General features: G+C 37.3%; 1 protein-coding gene across 1 annotated transcript; it reads left to right on the forward strand.

The window, feature by feature from the left end:
* The first annotated feature begins 10,939 nt into the window (after positions 1-10,939).
* Positions 10,940-13,031, forward strand: LOC126612293 (rust resistance kinase Lr10-like). Its single transcript, XM_050280680.1, has 2 exons — positions 10,940-11,685; positions 11,833-13,031. Exons 1-2 carry the CDS (start codon positions 10,995-10,997, stop codon positions 12,957-12,959), a joined length of 1,818 nt encoding a protein of 605 aa, XP_050136637.1. The 5' UTR covers positions 10,940-10,994; the 3' UTR covers positions 12,960-13,031.
* Positions 13,032-13,277: the final 246 nt, after the last annotated feature.

The raw sequence follows: 13,277 nt of genomic DNA on the forward strand, positions 1-13,277 counted from the left end.
AGTAGACCCAAAGGAATGACTTAGGAACTTCATATGCAGTGGGATAAAATCTTAAGCTAATTTCCTTACCTATCTTATAGGCATTAAGTAAAATGTATATGCATATTTCTAGACACACCAATTTACTTAATATTAACTTCTTTCAAATACCCATTTGCAGAAACGCAAAGCTCTCTTGCATGCTTGTTGTAATGCTTATGTAGTGCGTATCCTATATCTTATATATATATCTTACTTTTTGTGATCCATTTTTTCATCACTATGCCAAACGAATAGCAAAACGAATAGCTGTCGCAGATTTCTTCCAACATCAATCACCACGCGAAATTAATTGTCAATGAAGACGATCCCATTCCCCTTCGAAATCTGCTGGGGGAAAGAGGCCTTCTTTCCGATCTGCTCTGAGACCGGTTTATGCGAGAGTGGTGAGCCTGACGACAAAGAGAAAGAAGGGCAGGATTGGAAAATTGGAAAGTTTATTGGTTACTGTTTATCCGTGTTTCTTCGAAATAAGCTGCTTTTTCCAGCTTTGGGTTTTCAGTTTTTTTTACCCATAATTTTGAAAGAAAAAAAACTGATTTGAAATGTTTATCAAACACTTAAAATGTTCCAATCTTTTTTCATACCTACTTTTTATTAAAAGTTAAGCTAAACAAAAACCAGGATTAAGTTTACTACTCTGAAGTTTTTTGCTTTTCAACATTTCATACATTGAATTTTTCTCATCCAGTGTCATATCTAAGGTGGGAATTGTGAGACACTTTTATACATCTGTTAGATTTTATGTGAATTGTGGGGCACTTTTATACATCCGTTAGATTTTTTGTGAGAACCTTCGCTGACCCACGATGCGGCATGCATGTGGACATTGAAAAAATTCAAAAAAAATCGAAAATTTTAAAATTTTAAAATTTAAAATTCAAAAATACTAAAAACCTAAACTTTTCATAATATTGAGAGACTGAATCTTTTCACAGTCGGCCAAATTTTCTTCGAATTTTAATTAGATGAAAATAATGAATCTTGAACAAAGCAAAACAAAACGTAATATTGAGAGATTCAGTCATTGAAGTGGACGTGGATGTTGGGTACTCAATAGTCCAAGAATGAAAACTCTCATATCAGTTTCTATCCAAAATTTTGGAATTATGTGTGTTGTAACGATTGTCCAAAGGATTATTCTTCTTTTATTAAATTTCCATGAAAAATGAGCATGGAACACAAAAGTTGAACGAATGATTATTCTTCTTTTATTAAATTTCCATGGAAAATGAGCATGGGGCACAAAAGTTGAACGAATGAAATTTCAACGATTTGAAAAGGGATTGTGAGTTTGACACGTCATTTTTCTTCCTCTAATGCAATCATGTTTATTAAAAGACAAAAATAAATATGACTTTACATAAGGAGAGAGAAATAGTAGTTTTCTTTGAAAAAATCAACCATTTATTGAAGAGGATGTGGATGTTGATTGATGCGTCGTGAATACGAAAAAAAAAGACCTTGAAAAGAGATGAGACATTCATTAAAAGCTAGAAAAAAAAAAGTTAAAAGTGTTTTAGAAAAAAGCAAGAAAGCCTCATTTTCAAAGTAGTGGTCATTGCACAATACTTGATTAGAAGAAAACTCATAGTATTGTATTTACAATTTCAAGTCTTTATGGGGAACGAGAGTGCAAGTTTTCCAATTGGAATATGATATGAAATTTCTACATAACTATATATGACAATGAAAGAAGTCTAAGTTTCTAAGTGGTAGGGCTTCCAATTGATGTGAGTTTGTTGAGAAATGAAGATGAAGATGAATATTGATGTTGATGTTAGTGAACAACAGAACAAGTTGCTTCTCCTTTGGCCTTCTAACATGATATCACGGAAAACAAGTTGTTGCTAATAAATGTATCTGATTGGTGGACTTAGACGTGCACGGTACGATTTTTGATAACTAGAAAAGATGGACAGTGTCATGACAAAATTTATCCAAGTAGACCCAAAGGAAAGACTTAGGAACTTCATATGCAGTGGGATAAAATCTTAAGCTAATTTCCTTACCTATTTTATAGTATTAAGTAAAATGTATATGTATATTTCTAGATGCTGACACACCAATGTACTTACTATTAACTCCTTTCAAATACCCATTCGCAGAAACGCAAATCTCTCTTGCATGCTTGTTGTAATGCTCATGTAGTGCGTATCTAATATCTTATGTGTATAATTTTTTGTGATCCATTTTTTCATCACTATGCCAAAATCCCTTTAGAATTTGCAATTTATCCATTTGGTTATGGTAAAAAAAAAAACTCGGAATTTCATTTAAACTCGAAAATCTAGAATTGGGAAAGCAATTTTCCCTTGTTCGGCAACTTGTAGCGATAGCAAAGGCAAATTGTACCGGAAAAAAGTGGAAATTGGGGATGAAGATCCAATTTTAATTTCGTCAAAATAAGTGTAATTTCACAATTCCAACAACGTTGAGAATCACAAATGCATTGTGGGGAAATCTTGCGACCACCAAACTTTACGATTAGAGCGCCAAATTTCATGATAAAACGTAATAAGGGTTTAGGACTGCATCGTTCGCTCTGTTAACTCTCCAATCTTCGACGGGATTTTCAACTCGTGCATCATTTTTTGCTTTGTTCTAGGTCAAAGCCTACTCTTTTCTTTCTTGAATTATTTTAGCTTTGCGGGTATACTCTTTAGGCCAATTGTGAATTTTGCTAGTTATTTTTATTTTCTGATGGTCATATGTTTGTTTTTTTTTTCTTCCAATTGAGCTGTGTATTGGTTGGATCAGTAACTTTTTTTTTGGATTTTTATTTTTATTTTTATGGATTTTGGTGTTAGTTCCTTGTTATAGATGTATAGATGTTGTGGAGCAAAAAATAATCTCAAAAATCGTGGAGGTGACACACGGATTTTTGGACAAGAATGACAAAATTATCCTCGAAGCACATCATGATTCCCACGTGCATGCAACGGACAATAACGGCTCAATCATGGAAGAGTCAAAGGTGATCAATATGGTATTTATTCAAATCCCTCTCATCACTCCTCATCAATCCCTTTTTGATTTTATTCAAAAGGTAACTCCCAAAACTTCCTATTTAATTTAGGGATCATTGTCATGTTAATTGCAAGATATTATTTCACAAAATATCTTGTAATTATTCTTCAATTACCACCATGTATGGCCGGCCACTCCTCACCCTATGGGCCGGTCACTCCTCACCCTATGGGTCGGCCACTCCCTATAAATAGCCCTATTATTCCACTAATAAGGAAGCCATTTGCTACCCACAAACTCCTAAACACATTCTTTCAGAATTCTAACTTTGGCATTGGAGATTCTTAGGCCAAATCCCCCCTCCCATTCATCGTGGGCGCATAAGGCTTTTGGCCTTAGTCTTAGGTATTATTATTTTGCAGGTGCATTTTCGTCAAAGACGAAGATGGTGGAAATTTGGATCCACAAATTGGTGTTTTCATTGAGAGTTTGATTCACAAGCTCGAAGAAGACTCTCGCATTCAAAGTTTCACATTTCTCATTCATAAGTAAATTTTTCATACGTTCTTATTCCTAGAATTTTTTAAATCTTTGAATAGACGTAGGAGAGAAATACAATGGCTAGAAATTTAGAAACCACGACGAACGAAACTTCCTACGTTCAAAGATCCAGATCAAATGATGGAAATTGCGATGTAGCCCCACCACGACGATCCACGAAGCTCAACGTAGTGGCAAAATGAGTAACTTGGCCACCACGGAGTACCACCACCACCATAGCCAAGGCAACCCATGTTGCAGTGGGGAGTGGGACAACTCCATGGCAGCAAGGCCACGAAGCAACAACAGATGCCATCTTGCAGTAATGAGCCCAAGCCTGTGTCACAAGGTAGTCAACCCAGCGCTAGGTAACCTAGATCTAGTAGGCCCACGACGTTGCCATAGTAGCTGAGGCCTAAAGCAAGGCCCAAGCAGCTGCGACTGCGGCAAATGGAGCAACACAACACTGGCGGGGCCAATGCACCCTTGGCCTAATGCCAAGCAGGCTAAATCGCACCACACCCACTATTCAAACTAACCCTAAGTTGAGTAAGTAGCATTGAAGGTTGTCAACCGCAAGGCGTTGAAGTACGAATAAAGTTACACACCCCGCACATGACTTGGCCCACTTCCGCGGCCCAACTTGCTCGCAAGGTCCACCTAGTGATCCCGACCAGTCGAAGGCCAGTTCAATCATCCCATCTTCAGATTTCTGGACTGACGATTGAATCGGGGGTATTTTCACCCCGATTTTCTACAGATTTGACATATCTCAACACAAATCTCGCACTTGGAGTCCATTGCACTTCCATTACTCAAGGAGACGCATACCATTTAAGATCTTCCATCCCAAATGGCGAACAACACTTGTCTTGACAAGTCATAGAGTTGACATGCACTTTTGCGCAGTAGACGACCTTAGTGAATCAGCTTTTGCAACGCACAAAGATGCAGTATGCCCCAGACGATGTGTCCCGAAGCAGGACAAGTATAGACGACGATTCTCTCCAGCAGCGTCCCAACAAGCAGCCGCTCGACTAGCCACGAACCGAGCATTCTGGCAGTGTACACTCCCGTCTAGGTCCTCAAGAAAGCATATACTCTCATCTTAGCGCGCGGATGAGCGTGCACTCCTGGTTAGGCCTACGGACGAGCATACATTCACGGTTGGGACCATACTCTTATAATTAACATGGACAACCTGCTAGACGAAGTGTTCATTCGCGGCTAGGCTCGCAAAGAGCATTTTCCACCTCATATTGGAGTAAGCAGCACAGAAGACGAAGATAAGCAGTCAATTAATCTGGCTCAAATTCAATCGGCCACCTGTAAGTAACTAGCTCGCCTGCCAAGAACGTACCATATGCAATGTAGCCACGACATAGACTAGCTGAGCACAACGATGAGCAACCTAGACTAACAGGTTACGACTGGGGGTAGCCAGAAGCTTCACTGCCCCAATATAGGTAAATTTAGAAAGAAGTTGAGAGGCTTCTGACATAACGATTGTGCGATTTCCAACGCAATGAAGCTACTGACAAGGCGCTTAAACGATACACGACCAACATAAACGGGTCACCTTTTATTGACAAGATTGAGCAGACAGAACCATCCTACATACACTGGCGGATACAAATATTACTTCTATTTTAACATACGCATCAACTCAGCCTAATGGCGTGTCGAGGGCAAATGGGTTCCAGAATGGCACACTAACCCAACCACCAAGAACCAGGGCCAAATCTTATTTTCATCACTCCACACGATTCAATGCTTGAGCATCACATCACCAGTAATAGAGCACCGCAGACCTAATGGTCCAATTCCTCCTGATGCACACAAGCTCACCCCAGCTCCACGCTCAAAGCCGTGCCTACCTGCTCCACAACACTCAGCCACCCTTGATTTGTCACCATGGCTCACAGTTATGCCAATTTTGCACCACAGCTCCCAGCCGTGCTAATCTTGCCATGCGGCTTTTAACTACGTTAACCAAGCCCACGATACTTCATACTTCAAAACATCCAATGACGAAGTAGAACATGAGGCTCTACTAGCAGCCCCTGCTAGTGAAAGGCTTTGCGGTGAAGAGGCTTCCAATCCATTCAAATTCTTAGTTGACCACCTGTTGGGTTTTACGGCTCAAAATTAGGATGATGCAAAAAAAATTGTGTTACCTATTTGGTTTTGGTGTCGTATTTGGGTTTGGATTTTGACCTCTTAGTTGGTTTCCTTGGTGGAGAGATTTTGTTAATTACCTATTTGATTAGGATTTGGATTTACTTCCTATTAAGATTCTTATTGTAACCTAAGTCTTATGCACTATAAATAGGACCTCAGGGTTAGTGTATTTTGTGTGGCTCATTCGTGTGGCAATTTGGTGAGAGTCAATTTGTGAGTTTGTGAGTTAGAGAGCAATTTGGGAGAATCTTCTCCGTTAGTTTTGGGTTCTCTACTCGTTTGGTTTAGGGTTTGTAATTTGTGGGATTTGGATTGTGAGAGTTTAAACACTATTTTGTAATCTCCGTTTGTTTAGTGAAATTTCTTGTCATGCTTCGCTCGTGGACTTAGATTTTACACCGAACCACATAAATCTCTTGTGTTAGTTTGAGATTGTTTGTTTTAGTTTTCACCTACAACGTTGATATCGGTACTTTGCTATAATTTGCTTTCCTTTGCTCATAAAAGTACGACAAGTGGTATCAGAGCCCAGCTTTCGGCTTGGGCTTTTCTTGGCAATCAATATGAAGCCTTCTGTGTCGTCGGTGAAAGTTGATATTGAAAAGTTCGATGGCAATGACTTTGGTATTTGGAAATTGAAGATGCGTGCTTTGTTAATTCAACAAGAGCTTTTAAAAACGCTAAAGGGTGTGAAGGCTTTCCTGAATTCGTGGACTGATGAAGAAAAACAAAGAAGTTATGGAGCGGGCACTTGGAACAATCCTGCTGACTTTATCGAATGAAGTCTTGCGTCAAGTTGGTAGCATCAAATCTGCACCGAAGTTGTGGCTAAAATTGGAGAGTTTGTATATGACCAAATCCCTTGCTAAATGGTTGTATTTGAAGAAAAGTTTGCGTACTCTTCGTATGGATGAAGGTACGTCAATTCATAAGACCAAATCCTTATTGCTGCCAAAAGTCCTCAACAGTTCCAAGGGAGATGGGTAAGAGTTCGTAATAGTGAGAGATTGAATCTTTTCACACTTGGCCAAATTTTAATTTTAATTAGATGAAACAATGAATCTTGAACAAAGCAAAACAAAATTTAATACTGAAAGATTGAGTCATTGAAGTGGACGTGGATGTTGGGTACTTAACAGTCCAAGAATGAAAACTCTCATATCAGTTTTTATCCAAAATTTTGGAATTATGTGAGTATTGCAACGATTGTCCGAATGATTATTCTTCTTTTATTAAATTTCCATGGAAAATGAGCATGGGGCACAAAAGTTGAACGAATGAAATTTCAATGATCTGCAAAGGGATTGTGAGTTTGACATGCCATTTTTCTTCCTTTTATGCAATCATGTTTATTAAAAGACAAAAATAAATATGACTTTACATAAGCAGAGAGAAAGAGTATTTTTCTTTGAAAAAATCAACTATTTATTGAAGAGGATGTGGATGTTGATTGATGCGCCGTGTGAATAGGAAAAAAATGACCTTGAAGGGAGACAAGACATTCATTAGAAGCTAAAAAAAAGTTATAGTGATTTAGAAAAAAGAAATTTTAACGAAATATTTCCGGTATTGTTCACTCTTTACGAAAAACCACATTTTTACATTTCCTGGCTACTATTCACTACACCTTTATTTATCATTTTTCATTAAAACTAAATTTGTTTTTGAACTTTTCGTTAGTTTCCTTTAGAAAAAAGCAAGAAAGCCTCATTTTCAAAGTGGTAGTCATTGAAACAATACTTGATTAGAAGAAAAGTCATAGTATTGTATTTACAATCTCAAGTCTTGAGGGGTAACGAGAGTGCAAGTTTCTAATTGGAATATAATATGAAATTTCTACATAACAATATATGACAAAGAAAGAAGTCTAAGTTTCTAAGTGGAAGGGCTTCCAATTGATGTGAGTTTGTTGAGAAATGAAGATGAAGATGAATATTGTTGTTGATGTGAGTTAGTGAACAACAGAACAAGTTGCTTCTCCTTTGGCCTCTAACATGATATTACCGGAAAACAAGTTGTTACTAGTAAATGTAACTGACTGGTGAACTAAGACATGCGGTACGATTTTTGATAACTAGAGAAGATGAATAGTGTCGTGACAAAATTTATCCAAGTAGACCCAAGGGAAAGACTTAGGAACTTCATATGCAGTGGGATAAAATCTTAAGCTAATTTCCTTTTTAATCTTATAGTCATTATGTAAAATGTATATGCATATTTCTAGATACATACACACCAATGTACATAATATTAACTCCTTTTAAGTAGTCATTTGCAAATCCCTCTTGAGTGCTCTTTGGAATGCTCATGCGGTGCCGTTCTAATCTCTTATATATAACTTTTTGTGATCTGTTTTTTCATCAATATGCCAAAATCCCTTTAGAATTTGCAACTTATCTTTTTGGTTACGGTAAAAAAAAACTCGGAATTTCATTTAAACTCGAAAATCTAGGGATGTGAAAGCAATTTTCTCTTGTTCGACAACATTTAGCGAGAGCAAAGGCAAATTGTACAGGAAAAAGTTAGAAATTGGGGATGAAGATTCCCAATTTTAATTTCGTCTAAATAAGTGTAATTTCACAATTCTAACTACGATGAGAATCACAAATATATTGCAGGGAAATCTTGCAACAGCCAAACTTTACGATTAGGGTGCCAAATTTCGTGATAAAACCTAATAAGGGTTTAGGGCTGCATTGTTCACTCTGTTAACTCTCCAAATCTTCGACGGATTTTCGGCTCGTGCATCATCTTCTTGCTTTGTTCTAGGTCAACGCCTCTACTCTCTTCTTTCTTGAATTATTTTAGCTTTTTAGGTAGGCTCTTTATGGCTGTTGTGAATTTTGCTAGTTATTTTTATTTTCTGATAGTCATTTGTTTGTTGTGCGTTTTTCCTTCCAATTGAATTGTGTATTGGTTGGATCTGTAACATTTATTTTTTATTTTATTTTATGGATTTTGGTGTTAGTTCTTTGTCATGGATGTTGTCCCTTTGAAGGTTAACAATAGCCAAGACTAAACATGATGATATTGTTAATTACTTTCTCATGATACTAATGCCATATTGTTCTCTCTTTTGCACTTACAAGTGAAGAGAAATATCCTAGACCCTAACTGGATATGTTATTGTCATGGTCATGCATTGGTATGGTAACAATATGTTTGGATAAGGAAAATAAACTTAGAATTTGACAAAAGATAGAATTTATAAATTGATACAATCAATTCCTTTGTTTAGATTCATAAACATAGAAATTTTAACTTTCCGTGTGAGAAAAAACTTGGAATTTGGGACCTTCAATTCTCATGTTTAAATTTTATGTAAATAGGTGTCATTTCTAAATTTCAGCAAGTGAGAATTTAAAAATAACAAACATGTATTCAAATTTCATTCCTCTTTTAGGTTAACCAAACAAGAAATTTTATAAATTCTAGAAAATAAAATTTCGTTATTTCAATTTCTGTTATTTTAAAATTAGTAATCTTAAATTTTCCCATCCAAACAAAGAGTTTCCTTGTCATAGAACTTTCAATTGGGATCAAGGAAGACAATCTTTTCACAACTGATTATTCTCACCAAATTTTATTATTATTTTAAAGCAGATCAATACCAAACTTCAAAAGCAAAGTAGGAAGGCTAAAATTAAGGTGAAGAACCTACTTCCACTAATTACCATGGGAGGGGGAGAGAGAGAGAGAGAGAGAGAGAGAGAGAGAGAGAGAGAGAGAACCAAGCGAGAGAGAAGAGAGAGAAAACACCAAGTAGTATTATAATATAGGTGGGGTTAAATCACCTTTCGTGAAGTTGCGGTAAGAGCAGCTCCAGCGGGAGGTCCAGCTTGATGGACCGGTGAGATTTCCTACCCAATAGCCCCAGCTCCTTGCTCCAGCCCATGCGGGCGATTGGGCTGAGGGGGTGCCCGAGTGAGAGGCCTGACTCGAATCGGTAGCCTGAGAGCTTGAGGCCAAATGATGCATGGACGTCAGCCACGTTATAAGAAGGAAGCATAAACTATGAATAATGATAGAGATTTAGATTTTGGTGTGTGATTTCATCGGATGGATGGTGGGTTATATGGAGGAAAAAAAAAAGATTAGGTTGTAGATAATGCCACGTGGCATGCCGTCATTCGTTAAAAATCTGATCGAAATCTATCATCAAAGATTTTAAACAGATTATGACACGTGACGCAACGTGATTGGTTAAAAATCTTATCAGAAATCTATCCTTAACGATTCTGAAAAGGTAACGAGATGGGGCACGACGGCATTGGATAAAAATCTTATCGAAATCTATCACCAAAAATTATCTTTTTGGATAATGACACGTGGTGCAACGAGAACGATTAAAAATCTTATCCGAAATTACAAATAGAATTATTTTGTATTATTTTATAAAATAAAAATACTAATATTTTATTGCCTATTGACATGACTATTCAATTATGGGTGTGGAGATGCAGAAGATAATTATTATTAATTAAAGGTAATTATTGTTCATTGGAGGGGATTGAATATGAAGTTGCAGTAGAAGGCCTTTGTCACAGCAATAGGCAGTTACTGTTCTAAGGACTTCTATCCTAGAACAGAGACAAAAACACCAAGTAGTATTATAATATAGGTGGGGTTAAATCACCTTCCGTGAAGTTGCTGTATGGACTTCTATCCTAGAGAAAAGTCGGTCAATGGTGTTTGACACAGTCAGTCAACGACAAAGACAGAATTGTGTAACCATAATTCTCTCTCTATCTCTTTTTCATTAACGGAGGACAGTGTATAATTACTACGTATATATCTCTGCTCAATTATTGAAAAGAAAAATCCATGTGCATTATTTTTATTATTATTATCTCAGAAATGCAGAAATTGATTATCTCTTCCTTCTGCATATTGATACTGGTTTTCTTCAAACTAGTTGAAGCAAGCCAATATGTGTGCGCGAAATCCAACTGTAGCAATGATCAAGGCCCGGCTAATTTCCTTAGGAGGGAGAGAGAGAGAGGGGAGAGAGAACCAAGTGAGCGAGCAGAGAGAGAAAACACCAAGTAGTATTCTAATGTTGGTGGGGTTAAGTCACCTTCCATGAAGTTGCAGTAAGGACTTCTATCCCAGAGAAAAGTCAGTAAATGATGTTGACACAGTCCGTCAACGACAAAGACAGAATTGTGTAACCATAATTCTCTCTCTATCTCTTTTTCATTAACGGAGGACAGTGTATAATTACTACGTATATATCTCTGCTCAATTATTGAAAAGAAAAATCCATGTGCATTATTTTTATTATTATTATCTCAGAAATGCAGAAATTGATCATCTCTTCCTTCTGCATATTGATACTGGTTTTCTTCAAACTAGTTGAAGCAAGCCAATATGTGTGCGCGAAATCCAACTGTAGCAATGATCAAGGCCCGGCTATCCATTTCCCATTGAACATCAGGCGCACACATCATTGTGGAAATTCTGGGCTTGAATGCAATGGGAGATATGAGCAGCAAATACTAATAAAATTATTTGTCAAAGACACAGATTACAAGCGTCAGGAAATCCAAGTCTATTCCCCAAGTAACTGCCTGCTGCTAAAGCTTGTTGAAATCCCAAACATGCCACCCTCTCCCTTCGTGCCAGTAGTCGATTACATGATTAATTTCATAAACGTTACCTTATTCAGTTGTCCTACTTCTGTTGCAATACGAGATACGTATGGTTGTCAAGTCCCCTGCCTTGGCGACCGTGGCAAGAGAACTTATGCCATTGATTCTGGGGTTTATTTTGAAACTCTCTTCCAGAATCTAGAATCCTGTACAAAAATGTATGATGTTTTATCAGTTCCAATAGCCGATGAATATTATGTTTTTCGTTTCAAATGGTCTATACCAAATTGCAGAAAATGTGGAGAGGGAAAGAAGTGTGAATGGCAGAACAATGAAATTAAATGTCTTCCCTGGAGGAAACCAAGTAAGGATAACATATGTATTCATTGCTAGTTTTAAACATCTTTACATTTATGTCTTAGTAATTATTATTTGAAGGATGTTGTCCAATCCATTTTTACTAGGAATATTACCTGACAGTCTCGTTTAAATTCGCAATGATCTTCTACAGGCAACACATGGAAAAAAGTGGTTACAGGTGGAATCCTGTGTGCTTTGCTTCTTGTTCTACTGACGATTGCAGCATATCGGGTATATAGCGCTGATAGAAAGGAGAAAGAGAGTCGATTAAGAATTGAAAGATTCTTGGAGGACTACAAAGCACTCAAACCAAGCAGGTATTCGTACGCAGATATTAAGAGGATTACAAATCAATTCAAGGACAAGTTGGGCGAAGGAGCCTATGGAACTGTCTTCAAAGGAATGCTCTCTTCTGAATTCTTCATTGCTGTCAAAGTCCTCAACAGTTCCAAGGGAGATGGGGAAGAGTTCGTAAATGAAGTGCGAACGATGGGTCATATCCACCACGTAAACGTGGCTCGCTTGGTTGGATTTTGTGCTGATGGATTTGTACGAGCTCTTGTTTACGAGTTCTTCCCCAATGGTTCCCTGCAGGATTTCATTTCATCTGCAGATAGTAAGAATTCATTTCTTGGTTGGGATAAGCTACAAGATATTGCCCTAGGCATAGCCAAAGGAATTGAATATCTTCACCAGGGATGCGATCTACGAATCCTGCATTTCGACATCAAACCCCATAATGTTTTGCTAGACCAAAACTTCACTCCAAAAATTTCTGATTTTGGTTTGGCCAAGTTATGTTCCAAGGATCAAAGCTTGGTGTCCATGACTACAGCAAGGGGGACCATGGGCTACATTGCACCTGAAGTGTTCTCCAGGAATTTCGGAAATGTGTCGTACAAGGCAGATGTTTATAGCTTTGGAATGCTACTGCTTGAGATGGTAGGAGGAAGGAAGAATATTGGTTCAATCACGGATAACACTACAAATGAAATTTACTATCCACAGTGGATTTATAATCTTCTAGAGGAAGGGGATGACCTACGAATCCACATTGGGGAAGAAGGAGATGGTAAAATTCCAAAGAAACTTGCAATTATAGGGCTATGGTGTATCCAGTGGCACCCGTCGGATCGTCCTTCCATGAAAATAGTGGTTCAGATGTTAGAAGGAGGAGGAGAAAGCTTGAGTATGCCGCCTAATCCCTTTGTGCCTACTGGTTCTACAACTAGGAATGCAAGACACCTAGAGCTAGAAGCTATTGCTGAATTAGAGTAAAATGTATATGCAGATATGTAGACGTATAGATATAGTAATATTTATATTGAATAAGAGGCCGTTTGATAACCATTTCGTTTTCAGCTTTTAATTTTTATTTTTCACTTTTTTGAAAACTAAAAACTAAAATCTTGTTTGGTAAATACTTTTAGTTAAAAAAAAATGAAGACTGAGAACTAAAATGTGAAAGCTCAAAGGAAGTAGATTAAAAGTAGTTACCAAACAAACCGGAATCTCAATAATAAAAAAAGATTGAATTGCACAATGCAATCCAAACCAATCAAAACATTAAAATAGCAAAAAAAATTAAAATTCTAG

This window comes from Malus sylvestris, chromosome 2 (genome assembly GCF_916048215.2).
Source record: "Malus sylvestris chromosome 2, drMalSylv7.2, whole genome shotgun sequence".
In the NCBI taxonomy this organism is placed as follows: Eukaryota; Viridiplantae; Streptophyta; class Magnoliopsida; order Rosales; family Rosaceae; genus Malus; species Malus sylvestris.